General features: G+C 44.7%; 2 protein-coding genes across 12 annotated transcripts in view; one reads left to right on the forward strand and one right to left on the reverse strand.

Annotated features, from left to right (window-relative positions):
• Positions 1-17456, reverse strand: part of LOC135514354 (acetyl-CoA carboxylase 2-like) — a 43257-nt gene that overhangs the window by 20263 nt on the left and 5538 nt on the right. For 8 of the 11 annotated variants that reach the window (XM_064937783.1, XM_064937790.1, XM_064937789.1 and 5 more), the window contains exons 3-21: positions 12617-12749; positions 12252-12390; positions 11932-12041; positions 11656-11737; positions 11413-11511; positions 6885-6994; positions 6479-6589; positions 6056-6265; positions 5661-5831; positions 5265-5426; positions 4994-5157; positions 4518-4668; positions 4295-4398; positions 2027-2108; positions 1688-1833; positions 1404-1554; positions 1148-1282; positions 688-834; positions 221-409 (exon numbers count right to left, since the gene is read on the reverse strand). In XM_064937783.1, coding sequence (XP_064793855.1) covers positions 221-409; positions 688-834; positions 1148-1282; positions 1404-1554; positions 1688-1833; positions 2027-2108; positions 4295-4398; positions 4518-4668; positions 4994-5157; positions 5265-5426; positions 5661-5831; positions 6056-6265; positions 6479-6589; positions 6885-6994; positions 11413-11511; positions 11656-11737; positions 11932-12041; positions 12252-12390; positions 12617-12749 — 2596 coding nt within the window. Of the gene's footprint in view, positions 1-220; positions 410-687; positions 835-1147; positions 1283-1403; positions 1555-1687; positions 1834-2026; positions 2109-4294; positions 4399-4517; positions 4669-4993; positions 5158-5264; positions 5427-5660; positions 5832-6055; positions 6266-6478; positions 6590-6884; positions 6995-11412; positions 11512-11655; positions 11738-11931; positions 12042-12251; positions 12391-12616; positions 12750-13171; positions 13543-13568; positions 13626-14467; positions 14586-17456 lie in introns of those variants that run through there. The other 3 variants (XM_064937791.1, XM_064937792.1, XM_064937793.1) reach the window with 3 other exon arrangements.
• The window catches only part of pole (polymerase (DNA directed), epsilon), a 35913-nt gene continuing 31542 nt past the window's right edge, over positions 13086-17456 (forward strand). Inside the window, exon 1 of the mRNA XM_064937795.1 lies at positions 13086-13158. The gene's annotated coding sequence lies outside the window, so the exon portion shown is untranslated. The remainder of the gene's footprint in view (positions 13159-17456) is intronic.

Genomic DNA, 17456 nt, shown 5'->3' on the forward strand with positions numbered 1-17456 from the left:
ATTCCATCATTATTTATATACTACTAGATTCCTATATACTAGCGGCTAATACGGGAGGAACCTTGTTCCCGGTTCTGTTTCCGTTCTTCAAATAAATATTGTTATTTTCCAGTTTTCGGTTCTGTTCCCTGAACCGGTTCCAACCCGATTCAAATACACACATGTAGAAAAGTTGCAGATACTTTGAGCGTTGGCTATAGCTTAAGGCTAAGTCACCCACCCTCTGGCTGGGGAACTGGCAGAGCACCGAGGTGATGTTGCTGGCGTACTGAGCCATGACCTTGCGGATGGCCTTCTCGACACTGGGCGGGATGCGGCTGGCCACGCTGGTCATTAACTCCTGGAGCTCCAGCAGGGGCAGCGAGGGGTCCCGCAGGGTCTTCATCAGGGTGTCCACCCACTGCTTTACCTGCAGGCAGGAGGGGGGGGGGAGAGAGACATGCTGCCATCACACACCCCAATATCAACACCCCCGTCCACCTTATTCTAGGCATGCCATTCTATTGCCTGCGTTCCAGACACGTCTTTATAGAAATCATCCAAGAAGGAGGTGGTTCCGGAGAACTTAAAGCACTTCTTTGGGACGTTGTGAGATCTGATCGTCTGCTAATAACGACGAAGTGGAATAAAGCAGTAAGCCACTGTACTGGTACGCCCTGCACAGCTGCAGTGGGTGGAGAACCTCACCTTGTTGCTGAAGTAGGGCTCGGTGAGGCAGTAGCCGGCCATGACCTTGACCAGGTTCTCCAGGACCATGTGGAAGACCTGGTGGAGCTTCTCCCCCACGATGGGCAGCGGCTGCTGGGCCGGGAAGGAGGCCGTGTTCAGCTCCACCTAGGAGACCCACAGGGAGATAGGGTTCAGATAAAAACAGCCTTCAAATGTTGTCCTGACCACCAAGCCACCCTGCGATTGACTGACTGAAAGTGTGTGATTTACATGACCTATGTTTTAGCATCATTTTGTGATTTGGATCGTATTACATGATATTTCTTTAAAAAGACTGCTTCCTATAAATAGCTGTATTAAAGGCTGCGCCCAAAACGTCACCCTGTTCCCGATATAAGCCAAGTGCAGTATATAGGGGATAGGTTGCCATTTCAGACGCAGCCAGAGTTGTATAGCAGTTGGTGAATGGGTGACTTGCTGGTTGGATGTTGCTGGGATCATCCAGGTCCAATCTTGCCACCACACAGCCAGGCTCCAGCACCGCCCCGTGCCTCTTCACATAGTGGACACAGCCCGACTCCACCACCGTCAGCGTCATCACCATCTTCATCACCTGCAACCGTAGCGCAGACATCAGTCCGTGTGTACACACACACACACACAACCAATCTAATGAGGATCTAATTGTCATACCCAAACTGGTACAGTATGTTCTCATGGAACCCTCTGCTCACCTCGATCTCCGCATACGAGTTCCCGGCGCAGATATGGCCTCCATCCTCCACCAGGTACTGCAGGAGTTTACCGGCAGAGGACGACCTCAGCACCGTGGGGTCCCTCTCCTTCTCAAACACACACGTCTTGTTGCCAACAGTGATGCGGTAGCTAGAGGGTTACAAACGCATACGTTCACGATGGAGCATCAACTCCCATGTGAGACAAATGACCATTTTGAAAGTATCGACTTCATGGCCAGTCCATCCATCCATTCAGATTTGAGATGGACAGGTAGTCTCACCTGTCCACTTCCTCCTTCATGTAGGTGGTGTAGCTGCTGCCGTTGTAGGAGAGCAGGAGCCCGCCGTCGCTCAGCCGGTGGACGTCGATCTCGATGTCCGAGCCGTTCATGATGATGACGTACGTAGTGGGGGACTGGCGAGCTACCTGTCAGTCATAAAACACAGTTGGGGGTTGAATTGATTGAGAACTTCCTCTTAAGACACATTTTCACTTAGTCATGCACTGATGTCAATGGGCGACGAAGTGAAACCTTGACTGGTTAGGATTTGTCCCCGAGAGAATGAGGAAGTTCTGTCATGACAGAGAATGAGAGAGGTGTAACATCAGGTCCTCCTACCTTGAGGCAGTATTTGACCCCCTCGTAGATCAGGTCCACATCAACCGTATTCAGCAGACTGGCTGCGGGCAGCACCTGGCCTCTACAAGAAGACATTTCACATACTGGATTTAGAAAAGTACATAGCACAAGCATTAGAGTAATACAACGGGCTAGGGAGGCATTGAGATTCTCTTGCTGCTTACAGAGGTGTTCGCTCCCCCCCCCCCAAAGATTTAAAAGCATAGGATTGGTGTAGGAAATATGGTTGATAGACACTCGATCTAACTAGCTGAAGGCCTAAAAACAAAAAAGATAACCGTTTTACAAACACAGTGTGTGTGTGTAAAATACGTACAGTTGAAGTCGGAAGTTTACATGTGCAATTGCAAACCGTATGGCCGTTTTGGAGCAGTGGCTTCCTCCTTGCTGAGCGGCCTTTCAGGTTGTGTCGATATAGGACGCGTTTTACTGTGGATATAGATACTTTACCTGTTTCCTCCAGCATCTTTACAAGGTTGTTTGCTGTTGTTCTGGGATTGATTTGCACTTTTCGCACCAAAGTATGTTCATCTCTAGGAGACAGAACGCGCCTCCTTCCTGAGCAGTATGACGGCTGCGTGATCCCAGGGTGTTTATACTTGCGTACTATTGTTTGTACAGATGAACGTGGTACCTTCACTAAATTTCTACCAAGGATGAACCAGACTTGTGGAGGTCTACAATTTTCTTTCTGAGGTCTTGGCTGATTTCTTTTGATTTTCCCATCATGTCAAGCAAAGAGGCAGTGAGTTTGAACGTAGGCCTTGAAATACATCCACAGGTACACCTCCAACCGACTCAAATTATGTCAATTAGCCTATCAGAAGCTTCTTAAGCCATTGACATGATTTTCTGGAATTTCCCAAGCTGTTTAAAAGGCACAGTCAACTTAGTGTATGTAAACTTCTGACCCACTGGAATTGTGATACAGTGAATTATAAGTGAAATAATCTGTCTGTAAACAATTGTTGGAAAAACTACTTGTGTCATGCACAAAGTAGATGTCCTAACTGACTTGCCAAAACCATAGTTCGTTAACAAGAAATTTGTGCAGTTGTTGAAAAACGAGTTAATGACTCCAACCTAAGTGTATGTAAACTTCCAACTTCAACTGTACATATTTTACAGACACCATATATTTTAAAATGGTTATCTTTTGTTTTTAGTCCTTCAGCTAGTGAGATCAGCCCAGCAGAGGAGTTGATGATGCCATTGTTACACTCCTCAACATGGCCTATAGACATCTAGAGGGTGCCAAATCCCATGTCAGAGTTCTGTTTGTTGACTTTTCTTCTGCCTGGTTTTGTGGCTGTTGGACTTCCTGAGCCAGAGGTCACAGCGGGTCATAGTAGGTCCCCACGTGTCGGACATACACACCACCATCACAGGCTCTCCTCAAGAATGTGTTAATATCTCCTGCACATTAATAGTTGAACTAGTTACCATCCTGACAGACACCTTGTTAAGTTCACTGATGCATGATGACGGGAAACACCATGGTCCTAAACAACTGTAGAGTGGCGTGACGAATCACACTTGGTCCTCAATACCAACAAGACCAAAGAGATGTGCATAGACTTCAGGAAGCGAGCAACACCTACCTCTGCAACATCTATCAGAGGTCAGAACATAGAGAAATCGAAATATCTGGGTGTCCTCTTAGACAATAAGCTTCAGTGGAGTAAATGTACAGACCTGATATACGAAGAGAGTCAACAGAGACTGTACTTTCTCAAAAAGCTGGGATCTTTCAATGTAGACAACTATACAGACTTTGTTTTACAAATCTTTCAATGAGAGGGTTTTAACTTTTTGTTTATTGTTTGTTGGTTTGGCAATGCCACTGTCAGCCAGAGAACTATGCTGCCACAGTAAGCAAGGTACAGTCAAAACAGACAGGCCTGGAGGAGATCTTTAATGTCAGGGCCCTCCACAAGGCTCACAAAATCGTTGACCCAAACCACCCCCCCGTATCTGGACTTTGAACTACTCCCCTCTGGGCGCAGGTACACACCCCTCGGCAAGAAAAACAGAATTAGACAATTTGTGCCAGGTGTGATATCCCTCCGAAATAGCTGGGGCTAATGTTCCTATCCACTCAGTAAGGCCAGCAGGTTAGTCTCTTTTTATTGGTATGTAACTGTTATGAATGTTGTATTGTCAATTTATTTTGTTATTTAAAATGGCACTTTAAACTGCGACAAAATGTCCCAAAGGGGACAATAAAGTCAGTAAAGTAGTACTCACCTTTCCAGTGAGTGCAGGAAGTCAGACATGCTCTTCCTGAAGCTGGCGTCCGCCACGTGTAACGACCCACAGACAACGCCCAGCGTGGTGTCTGGCCTCTCTGCCTTCGGGGGAAAACACGCCACACACAAGCACGTCAGAAGATTTGTTTTTACCAACTGTTAGATTTACAGGATTGAAACGGTTCAGATTCACATTCGTACTTCACAAGGGTGCTCTCTACCTGAACTTTATCAGCGATGAGATTATCCAGCCAGCCGGTGTCGATGTCGTTGTTCCTGAAGCTCTCAGTCTCCAGCAGCTTGATGAGGTACTCCACCGTGGTCCTGAAGTCCCCCCGGATACACAGCTCCTTCATGGCCACCACCATGTTCCTGCACCACCACACAGTAACCACCACCACTATCACCACCCAGGTACAGCAAGACACCAACACACACAGTTAACTCATGCTGCATTCCAAACGGAACCGGGCCTAACCCATACACCCTAGTCGCTCCTGTAGATCTGAGGATTGGAAAAGTCTTACGATAATAGCTTCACCTTGCCTTCTGATTGGCCGGATGGAATTGTTGCTTCCACCTATCCAATCCTCTCAGGTCTCCAGGAGTGGCTTGGAAGTAGGGGCTAAGGGTCGATAGAACCATCATCGGAAGGACTGATAGCCTAGTCTACGGCAGAAGGGAAGGAAAAACTCACGAAATGGCCTCCTCTCGGTTCTCCCCCCAGGAGAAACAGTGGCCGAACTGGGAGTCAGCAAACTCATGCAGGCCCCCAGCAGCCCCCACGCTGAAGTAGCCCCACACGTTTTTACTGCTGCGGAAATTGAGCTCCTGCACCGTGCCCGAGCTGGGCTTGAAGCCCTGCGAGTTACAAGGAGAGAGGACGGGCCAGTTGTGAGCCTACAGAACCCATGCCATCGCTTGTTTAGAATATGGCCGGCCAGCCCTGTAGAATTAAGAATGCACACCTCGTCTGGGTTCTCGCTGGTGATGCGGGCCGCGATGACGTGTCCTCGGGGGCTGGGGACACAGTCGGGGGCCTCAAAGTTGATGGTGGTGTCCCCCCAAGGAGTCTCTCCATACAGCACGCGGATATCCTTAATCCTGTGGAGGGGGATCCCCATGGCTATCTACAACAAAGGAAATTGACCCAGTTAGACCCAACATGGTCTATCTCCAATCAGTCCCTAGGGCTTCCAGAACTTAACAGCTCAACAACCACATTAATATGACATAGCAATTTTACTGATACTGCGGAAAAATATAACCTAGAATGCGACCATTGACTAAGTCAAAGGACCAGAGATTAAACCACGAGGCTGTGATAGCTAGGGTGTGACCCCTGACCTCTGGCTGAAGCGTACCTGGAGCTGGGCGGCGGGCAGGTTGACGTCTCCGATCATCTCTGTGCATGGGTGTTCCACCTGCAGACGGGGGTTGAGCTCCAGGAAGTGGAAGCTCCCGTCCTCAGAGAAGAGGTACTCCACAGTGCCTGCACTCACGTAGCCCACCATCTTAGCCAGCCGCACTGCATACTGACATATAGACATATAGAGAGATAGAGAGCTCATGTTCATTTGGCACCAAACGAAAAACAGACTGAAACAGGGATGGACATGCCATTGTGAAACATTTTCCATTGCATGCCCTAACACTTTTAGTGTTCAAATGGAATATTAAATTGGAAATGGCAGAGAGAAAAGTATCTAAATGTCAAAGTGGAGAATTTAAAGATGAGGAAAGCCCCTCTGTGTCTCACCTGCTCCATGTGCTCGAAGGTGGTGGCAGATGCTATGGTGGCCGGGGCCTCCTCAATGATCTTCTGATGTCTCCGCTGGATGGAGCAGTCTCTGCCAAACAGGGAGATGGCGTTGCCGTACTGGTCGGCGAGGATCTGGACCTCCAGGTGACGGGCATGCTGGGCCAGCTGCATGACGAAGATGGGCGAGCCGGGCACCTCCGCCTGCACCTGTGGATGGGGATCCGTCGCATGATTTTTGTTAGATAATTTACTAAAAACAAGTTCAAACACACACACACACACACGTAGCGTTAAACATTGTCGACGACAACACCAAGTCGCACAATTCATTTCCTGATTGTGGTCCTCGGACACTACGTCCCCCAGCAGCAATGAGGATCAACATACAGGTGTGTGGTGTAACAGTGTGACGGCACAAACCTGTCTAAAGAAGCTGGCAAAGTCCTCAGCGTTGTCCACCTTCCGGATGCCCTTGCCCCCTCCTCCTTCTGACGCTTTTATCACCACCGGGTAGCCAATTCTGTCTGCTCCCTTTAAAGGAGAAAGCACATTGAAAATGAAAGGACATTCAGCAACCCTACCCTTAAAATCTAATTTTACTGTATAAAATCAACGCATTTCTTCAGTTTGCTCCACTATTCATGAACCTTGGTTTGTAACCGAATAGCAGCCGTATTTGACTTTCTCTGGGAAAAGTACCTTGAAATATATTGTTTCAGACATCTAAAAAAAAAAGGGCATTATTTCAAACAGAGGGATTGCCTAGAAAAGGTTGTCTCTGTGGTTTCAGCGTTAGTGAGGCGGGTGATGGCGTGGAGCTGCTTACCGCCAGTCCATCGTCAACGTCGCGCACGCAGCCGTGCACGTAGACCTCCGGAGGCACGCTAATCACGTGGCCCAGCCTCTGGTCGTCCTCTGTCCAGTCTACTCTCAGACCTACAGCACAGGCAGGAGAAAAATACATTTTTAATTATTTAACCTTTATTTAAACTAGGCAAGTCAGTTAAGAACAAATTCTTATTTACAATGACGGTCTACCCCGGCCAAACCCGGATGACGCTGGGCCAATTGTCCGCCGCCCTATGGGACTCCCAATCAAGGACGGATGTGATACAGAGAGACGTCGCATTATACAAATACACAAATGACAGAGATAAACAATAGGCTGTGTAGGTATATTAGAATAATTGTCAAAACCATGTAAACACGCCGCGAAACAAATTTCAAATGCAGTAGAGTTGGTCAACCATGGTTTTGCCAGTGCTGTAATAAATTAATTATTTTACTATATCTTATGTGCTAGCTAGCCAGCCAATTTTAGAGACATTATTCCATAATTGTTTTAAATAACTGCCAATATACCAACATTCCATTCAAACAATGCAGTCAACCCACAACCATACACTGGTTGAAAACAGCTGATGATAGGCCTTAGACAAGTTGTAAATGCAACAGGTACTGACATTGTATCACATAATAGCACACACAGCTTTCCATGAAACCAAAAATGTAGACATGCATGCATGGCTGTTTACATACAGTGCCTTCAGAAAGTATTCAGAGTAGAAGTTGACTGATTATTGTTTTTCAATGCCGATACCGATTATTGGAGGACCAAAAAAGCCGATAACGATAAAAAATAAAATACAAAAAAAATACAAAAAAATCGGCTGTTTTATTTTATTTGTAATAATGACAATTACAACAATACTGAATGAACACTTATTTTAACTTAATATAATACATCAATAAAATCAATTTAGCCTCAAATAAATAATGAAATGTGTTCAATTTGGTTTAAATAAATAAGTGTTGGAGAAGAAAATAAAAGTGCTATGTAAGAAAGCAAACATTTAAGTTCCTTGCTCAGAACATATGAAAGCTGGTGGTTCCTTTTAACATGAGTCTTCAATATTCCCAGGTAAGAAGTTTTAGGTTGTAGTTATTATAGGAATTATAGGACTATTTCCCTCTATACCATTTGTATTTCATTAACCTTTTTTGACTATTAGATGTTCTTATAGGCACTTTAGTATTGCCAGTGTAACAGTATAGCTTCCAGAGCAAGGGGAACAACCACTCCAAGGCTCAGAGCGGGTGACGTTTGAAACGCTATTAGCGCACGCTAACTAGCTAGCCATTTCACTTCGGTTACACCAGCCTCATCTCGGGAGTTGATAGGCTTGAAGTCATAAAACAGCGCAATGCTTGACGCACAACGAAGAGCTGCTGGCAAAATGCCCGAAAGTGATGTTTGAATGAACGTTTACATGCCTGATACTTAGATACTTGTATGCTCAGTCAGATTATATGTAACGCAGGACACGCTAGATAATATCTAGTAATATCCTCAACCATGTGTAGTTAACTAGTGATTATGATTGATTGTTTTTCATAAGATAAGTTTAACTAGCTAGCAACTTACCTTGGCTTACTGCATTCGCGTAACAGGCAGTTGTGGAGTGCAACGAGAGAGAGGCATGTCGTTATTGCGTTGGACTAGTTAACTGTAATGTTGTAAGATTGGATCCCCCGAGCTGACAAGGTGAAAATCTGTCGTTCTGCCCCTGAACGAGGCAGTTAACCCACCGTTCCTAGGCCGTCATTGAAAATAAGAATGTGTTCTTAACCGACTTGCCTAGTTAAATAAAGATTAAATAAAAGGTGTAAAAAAATAAGGCAAAATCGGTGTCCAAAAGTACCAATTCGGCAATTTCGATTAATCGGTCGACCTCTAATTCAGACCCCTTGACTTTCCACATTTTGTTGTTACTTTACAGCCTTATTCTAAAATGGACAAAATTAAAATAAATATTCAGCATTCTACACACAATACCCCATAATGACAAAGCAAAAACAGGTTTAGAAATGTTTACAAATGTATAAAAAAAACAGAAATACCTCATTTACATAAGTATTTAGACCCTTTGCTATGAGACTCGAAATTGAGCTCAGGTGCATCCCGTTTCTACAACATGATTGGAGTTCACCTGTGGTAAATTCTATTGGATTGGACAGGATTTGGAAAGCTACACACCGGTCTATATAAGGTCCCACAGGTGACTGTGCATGTCAGAGCAAAAACCAAGTCATGAGGTCAAAGGAATTGTCCGTAGAGATCCGAGACAGGATTGGTGTCGAGGCACAGATCTGGGGAAGGGTTCCAAAAAATGTCTGCAGCATTGAAGGTCCCCAAGAAATGTGGCATACATCATTCTTAATGGAAGAAGTTTGGAACCACCAAGATTCTTCCTAGAGCTGGCCACCCGGCCAAACTGAGCACAATCGGGGGAGACGGGCCTTGGTCAGGGAGGTGACCAAGAATAAGATGATCACTCTGACAGAGCTCTAGAGTTCATCAGTAAAGATGGGAGAACTTGTAAGTCGCTTTGGACAAAAGCGTCTGCTAAATGGGATATATTATTATTAGAACCTTCCAGAAGGACAACCATCTCTACAGCACTTCGCCAATCAGGCCTTTATGGTAGAGTGGCCAGACGGAAGCCACTCCTCAGTGAAAGACTCTCAGACCATGAGAAACAAGATTCTCTGGTCTGATAAAACCAAGATTGAACTCTTTAGCCTGAAACCTGGCACCATTACTACGGTGAAGCATGGTGGTGGCAGCATCATGCTGTAGGGATGTTTTTCAGTGGCAGGGACTGGAGACTAGACAGGATTGAGGCAAAGATGAACGGAGCAGAGAGGTCCTTGATGAAAACCGGCTCCAGAGCACTCAGGACCTCAAACTGGGGGGAAGGTTCACCTTCCAACAGGACAACAACCCTAAGCACACAGCCAAGACAACACGGGAGTGGCTTCGCGACAAGCCTCCGAATGTCCTTGAGTGGCCCAGCCAGAGCTCGGATTTGAACCTGATCGAACATCTCTGAATCTCTTCAGAGATGTTCGATCAAGTTCAAATCCGAGCTCTGGCTGAAAATATCAGTGCAGCAACGCTCTCCATCAAACATGACAGGGCTTGAGAGGATCTCCAGAGAAGAATGGGAGAAACTCCCCAAATACAGATGTGCCAAGCTTGTAGCGTGATACCAAGAAGACTCAATGCTGTAATCGCTGCTAAAGGTGCTTCAACAAAGTACTGAGTAAAGTGTCTGAATACTAATGTAACTGTGATTTCAGTTTTTATTTCTACTAAATTAGCAAAAATGTCTAAACCTGTTTTTGCTTTGTCATTATGGGGTATTGTGTGTAGATATGAGGGGGGGGGGGGACCATTTTTAGAATAAGGCTGTAAAGTAACAAAACGTGGAGAAAGTCAATGGGTCTGAATACTTTCCGAAGGCACTATCTTTCAGAGCCTATTTATACTGACTATTTGTATAAAACATGCATTAATTGGAATTATAATTCTGACAATATTTTAGGTTGACAATAATTCTATTACACAATTTCTGATATATATCCTCCTATATGTCTTACTTTATTTTTCTGTAAAGTAAAATCAGGAGTATGCCTCTACTTCCAATCAGACAGGTTTATATTTCTCCCGGACCAATATGGCTGCCATTTTCACCCCATTCTGGAACTTTTAAGGGTTGATGGCATAGCCACTAGTAATTGAATAGGATATCTATGGGAGGCTCCCTATTCGACTTCAATGGCTTCACCTCATCCCCCTCATTCAAATTGAGATCACACTGCTGCCACATTGGCCACAATTGGATAACAAAGGCAGCGGCAAAAAGGCCCTTCACGTTTTGCACAACAACGATGCGCAGAGTGTAGGCCTTGGAATTCAGCAAAGGATCAGGCTACAGTCGAAAGGCACTGAGGTTACCGTGTACAGTCGTGGACAAAAGTTGAGAATGACACAAATATTAATTTCCACAAAGTTTGCTGCCTCAGTGTCTTTAGATATTTTTGTCAGATGTTTAGTATGGAATACTGAAGTATAATCACAAGCATTTCACAAGTGTCAAAGGCTTTTATTGACAATTACATGAAGTTGATGCAAAGAGTCAATATTTGCAGTGTTGACCCTTCTTCAAGACCTCTGCAATCTGCCCTGGCATACTGTCAATTAACTTCTGGGCCACATCCTGACTGATGGCAGCCCATTCTTGCATAATCAATGCTTGGAGTTTGTGGGTTTTTGTTTGTCCACCCGCCTTTTGAGGATTGACCACAATGGGATTAAGGTCTTAAACTCCTTTCAATTCCGGGCCTCGTAATAACCTGACAGTCCCTTACAATCATTAGTCTCAATATACAACCCACTCAGTAACCCAGTCAGAGTCCTAATACTATATGTTAGGAGTATTATATAATAGGGGATTGGGAATGTGGCAGGGTTGTCTGAGGGTAAGGGTGCAGGCAGAGAGGTACATCACCTGATCCACTCCAGGGCAGGGTGGGGATGTCTGCGCTCTGGGCCACGATGGAGGAGGCCACCTTATCTCCCAGAGCCCACATGGCCTTACTGGGCGGCCCTGAGACACACACCAACAAAAATCAACAACGATATCTACATCGCAATGAATGGCGCTTGTGTTGTAATGTCATTAAACCTGAAATTACCAATGGGAAATCATTACAATCCAATAATCCACAAACGGCTTAATACAGGGCTGTACCTAAGAAAGAGATTCCGTTCTTGTCCAAGAGCTCAGGTAGTTTGGGGTTCTCAGAGGCGTGACCCCACCCGGCCCAGACCCCCTATGAACAATAGAAAAAGCAGAGATCAGAGTCTGAGCCATAAAAATAGAATTACTTGATAAGACCAAAGCCCTAAGAACATGGTAATTTGACTGGGACACTCATGGCCGCCGGTCCACTTATCATTTCACATTGTGACTTGATTTGGGATTGGGAATGTCTCTGTGGGTGAGAGTGGAGGAACACAGTCTGACCTGTACAGGAATCCTCTTGGCGATGTCTACGATCAGCTCTACATTGGCATAGTTGTTGTTGTTGGCTCCGCCTGGAACGGGTACATAGTGGTCCGCCATTTTGATATACTCTATAGAAGAGCCACACACAGACAGTCACACCAGTTATTTTCCCAGAGGTTCCAGGGAAATGATTTAGATATTTCCATGGAGTAATTTAAATGAAAATAATTTATGGCGTTTCCCGCTGTAGACTTTATCTCCAGATCTGCTCAGTGGCACAATGAGGAACATCCTTCTGGAGCTGCTGCTGATGACCTGCGAAAACCTGTCTCACTGACCTGCGTTGGCTTTCAGGTCCTCAGGGGTGACCATCACCACAAAACGGATGGTCCTCTCGTTACGGAACATCTCGTAGGACCAACGGCGGATGGAACGCATACATTTGACCGCTGCTATGCCATTATTAGCTATCAGCACCTTGATAAAGAGAAATAGGTGGAGAGCAAAAGTGAAATGGAGAGAGAGCGAAAAGAAAAGAGTTTGAGAATAAACGACAATACTCTAGAACAACGTTGGCGCTGTATTTTGGCTGCTCAGTCTGTTGCACGTAGATTGACGAGGAGTTTAGTAAAAAAAAAAGTGACAATTTTGCGTCACTCTTCCAAAAGCATCCAAAAGGCCCAGACAGACAGGGACGTCTTACCTTATTTATGACCCGGTTGCCACCGAAGCGGGTGACAAACTCGGCTGGCGAGGCCACTGTGAAGTCTCTCTGCAGCTCCATTTTCCGGATCTCGCGAACCTTTTTCACCAGGTGTGGGTGAGACATGCTAGGCCTGGAGAAAAACAGACGAGTTGTTGGCGAAGACCACAAATGTGTCAATGCCTCTCATTTTTTGTCAACATTTCGTGTTGTAACCTACACTTTCATTTTGGATCCTAGTACCAACTCAAGCGAACATCAAGCAACCCGCCCATTTCTGTGATGTGACATAACGATCATGTAAAGTATGTCCCGGTAAAATTGGACATAGGACTACTCGAAGAACATTCCCGTCCAGCGCTAGCAAGTCACAATATGCTATAGGCTACTTTACTGTCCCAAGTGGAAAACCATTACCGAACTCAGTGACAAAACCCATAACAAGGAGGAAACAGCAGCATCGGTAATCGATGGACCATTACAGCAGTCAATTGCAGACTCTTCAGCGGGTAGCAGCTGTGCTGTTGTTTCTCATGTCACAAGTAAGTGCCTTACCTTATCTGTAAAAATCTTGTCAGCTAGGGTAGGGACGACACCAGTAAAACAATAGTTTTTTCCATGGAAAAAATGAAAACGCAAAGCAAACGCTTTCGTCTTTTAAAAACCTGCTGTATGTAAAATAGTGTGCTACAGCTTGGAAAATAAATACACGTGACTCTGGATGACAACAAATGTTTGTTTGCAACATTCGAGCTAATTTTCCTAAAGAAGTTAACTACGCTTCGTTTTATTCTTACCGCAATACCAACGAGTATCACGATACTGGTATCGTCCCGGCCCTATCGTCAGCCATATCCTACGCAAGGTATTCAGTCTACCGTGACAAATGTTTAAACTCTGCTACAATCTGGCAGTTGTCAACACAACGCATTGCTAATCCTCTCTTACCTACCTACAGAAGTGTCTCAAAGATAGTGTGGCTCTGGTAATTCAATTCCTGCACACTGCAAGTACGCACGCATAAACAAGACTTCCCAGACCCAAGCAAAGGTTAACGTGTTATCAGCAAAAAGGACTTGTGTAACTAGGCTATCATTAGCAGAGAATTGTACCATCTCTCCATCGTGCCAAACCACCAATAATATCCACATGAACCAAGTTCATGAAAAAGATAATGGAAACAATGACAACTTCGTGAGAATTAACCTGGAAATGAATTTCAAATTCTCAGTTTAACATGATCACTTAAATTAGTAGCCAGACTCATTCAGAAGTTCACTACCAAGAAAGAGCCAACACTCAACTCTATAGCCTACCAGGGAAGAGAGTACGAGGAAGTCAGGCACTTCCACTGAACAGGCCATTTGATAAAGCATAAAGAGTGCTTAGGGAGGAATTTCATGTCATTTGACCCAATTCCAGTGAAGTAGGTTAAAGTGAGTATAAATGACATGTGTGTCCTCTTATATGTCAATGTTGTAACCTACAGTATTTCATTTTGTAACCTAGTACCTAATCAAGCGAAACATCAAGCAACTGGCACTCACAAATGTCTGTGTTGTGACAAATCTACGCATGTAAAGTATGTCCCGGTAAAGTAGGACATAAGACTACTAGAAGAAAATTCCCGTCCAGCGCTAGCAAGTTACAATGTGCTATAACCTACTTTACTGTCCCAAGGGGAAAGCCCATCATCGGACTCTGCAACAAAACCCATAACAAGGAGAAGGAAACAGCGGCGACATTGTTAAAAAAAAAATCGATGGACCATTGCAGCAGTCAGACAAAGTTTAGTCTCTACGAAGGGTAGCAGCAGCTGTGCCGTTGTTGCTCAGGTCACAAGTTCCTTACCTTCTCTGTAAGCCAAAGATCTCGTCAGCCATATTTTACACAGGCTGTTGAGCCTACCTAGATAGACGAATGTTCCAACTCGGCTACAATCAGACAAGATGTCAATAAAACAAAGTACTAATCCTCTCTGTTACCGTCAGGGAGGTGCGTCAGAGATAGTGTGGCTCTGGTAGTCACAGCACGTATAAACAAGACTTCCCAGACCACAGAGCCAATTAAGAGTTCACGTGTAATCAGCAAAAATGCATAGTCTAATTACACACGCAAGCCCTGGCGGGTAATTTTACAATCTCTCCATTGTGCCAAACCACCAGTAATATTAATATGAACCAAGTTCATATGCAAAAGATATGATACAATGACAGGGTTCAACGTGATCACGTGATGTCTTAATAATTAGCCAGACTACTTCAGAAACTCTATCCACTTCATTGAAAGCTGACACGCGACATAAAACGATAGCGTACCAGGGAAGGGTTAAGAGGAAGCCTGCCACTCACTTCCACCATTGCAGTGAAGTTGATTCTAGTGGCTATAAATTATGACCATTCAATTATGGCTCACTAAGGAAAACAATGTCAAGACCAGAATGAAATCTGTACTCCGCAGGATCCTCAATCCATATACAAATGAGAGTTGAAGCTATAGCTAGGCCTAGGGAAATGAAATATTAGGGTTTTGGGTATTTTATATTACCACAGGTGTCTGCAATTACCTCTGGCTCACTGCGTGGCTTAATCTGTCCCACTGTTGTTTGTGGAGATATCCTCTGATGAAGGTCGACTGATCGAAAGCTCAACTAGAATGAATTGCTGTTACTCCGGATGATTTGACAAATTTAAAACATGCTATTTCACCCCTCAGGCAACCAGTCTAGCCGAACTCCTGAAAGACATTACATGTGCCTAAATAACAAGTGTGCGTGCAGTGTAAGTCACAATCCTGGCATGGCCAATGAGTAAAATGTTGACAAACATCACTAACGACACGGGGTAGTGTTCACTGGGCGCCACAGCTCATTCTTCCTCCATCCAATCTAAAATGATCCAGAGGATGGAAAAGTTTGGCATCGCAATTCCATTGCTTGGCTTGCCAATTTTCTATTTCAGTAAGGGCTGAAATGGGGGGGGAGGGGATATTCAGTTAGACTATAGCACTGTAGGATTGCAGGAATTCAAGCCAGAAGTCAAAAGTGATACAGTACTTTGGGGTTTCATATTCCTGTGATGAAAGTGCACTTGTCAAGCTCCAGACATTCTGTTTGGCTAGTTTTGCAGTCTTTCAACTCATCAGAGCCGACATCTGACTGATAATGGACACGATAAGTGACGCTGAGACTTTTCACTTTAAAATATGCCAAGCAAAAACTTGATGGCAACAAACCATACACCTATTTGCAGAAGGCTTCTTGTAACAATTGACACAGAGCATTTGACTAACAGGTAACAGAATGACAGTAAAATCTCTCACAGTTTATGAGACCAGGGCAGCAGGTAGGCTTGAAGTTAGGGCCGGCAAGGTAAAAAATTGTACTTTTTTGACCTTAAGCAGGGCACTCGACCCTAATTGCTCCAGGGTCACCGTCAATAATGGCTGATGCCTGGCATGACCCCACTCTCCAAGGGTGTCTCAGGAGGAGTTAGGAAACAGGACAAGAATTAAGATTCAAAGATGTCTGCAGAAACAATGGGAAACATTTACTTTGTCCACTGTTCCGCAAAAATAGTTCCCTTCCTCCATTTGGGCTTTTTAGATGTGGTCACCCCAATTCCACCGGTGAAAACATTGCTACTGCAGCATGTTAAAGCTTGGGGTGCCAAACTCATTCCATGGAGGGCCTAGTGTCTTTCAGTTTGTTTTTTTTTTCAATTAAGACAGCCAGGTGAGGGGAGATCCATACTGAAACCAGGTGGGGCTTCCATCTCCCTCCATGGCAGATTGTTTCTGATGTGTGAATAGCAGAGTTCAAATCTGAGACCAAAACATTAAGACCTTCACCAATCCCTTCCTTTCAGCTCAGCCACAACCTCCCTCTCCAGTCACACAGGCAGAGAAAAACATTCTTCACCCACAGACTCACATGGAATGGGAACAGAGCACCGCAGTGTTTGTCTGTTTAGACGCGTTTGACAGTCTTGTCTGATATCTCTCTCACACACACACACACACAAATTATCATTAAAGTTAAATACAAGTTGTCCCTTCACAAACCACCAAACTAAAGCTTATCATAACCTTCTAGCACATTGTAAACAAAAACTTGAAGGTTAATCCTTTCATGTAGCAATTTTGCAAACTGACTGAAATTGCCAAAACATTGTTGTGTAAGCCTACACAGTATGATGATGTCCGTCAGTGCTATTCATAGGCCTATGCTACTTCTTAATATTAGGAAAAACAAAAGGCTTATTTACAATACAAAAAACAAGTTCTCAGTAAGTTCTTACCTTTCTCCTCTTTCAGCTTCACCTCCATGGTAATTCCTGCACAAGTGGCTCAAGTCTACAAACAAGTGTTTAATACTTGGCTCAGAGTAGACTGGGGCGGTCAAAGAAGTAGACTTAGATAAGCTTAGCTGACCAACTACCCCAGATATCCATCACGATATCACCAAAAAAAGATAAACAATAGCTCCTCGTGGGCTAAACCTAAAGGCCACGTACAGCAAGTCAAATGTATTTGCAGAGACCTTCCAAGTGCGGGATTAAGGTTTGTCTAGCTACCATACGTTGTCGTGTGGCCCTTGGGACTTGGACCCTGGTTCTCAAGGTCAGTCAAGAGACCTGTTCCATTAATAGTGCAGAGACGTGAGGCATGCGACAATAATACAGTTCACTGTCAGCGGCATGCTGTGGTCAGGTGATCGCAGGCTGGTTGTTTGGAGACAGAACACAAGGCAGCAATCATACCACAATGTGGTTGGCAAAGTTCCACTCAGGCCTGGCCAACACTTGGTCTCGCCTGTTGGGCAACAACGCACTCTACTGTC

This window comes from Oncorhynchus masou, chromosome 25 (assembly GCF_036934945.1).
Source record: "Oncorhynchus masou masou isolate Uvic2021 chromosome 25, UVic_Omas_1.1, whole genome shotgun sequence".
NCBI classification, from domain to species: domain Eukaryota; kingdom Metazoa; phylum Chordata; class Actinopteri; order Salmoniformes; family Salmonidae; genus Oncorhynchus; species Oncorhynchus masou.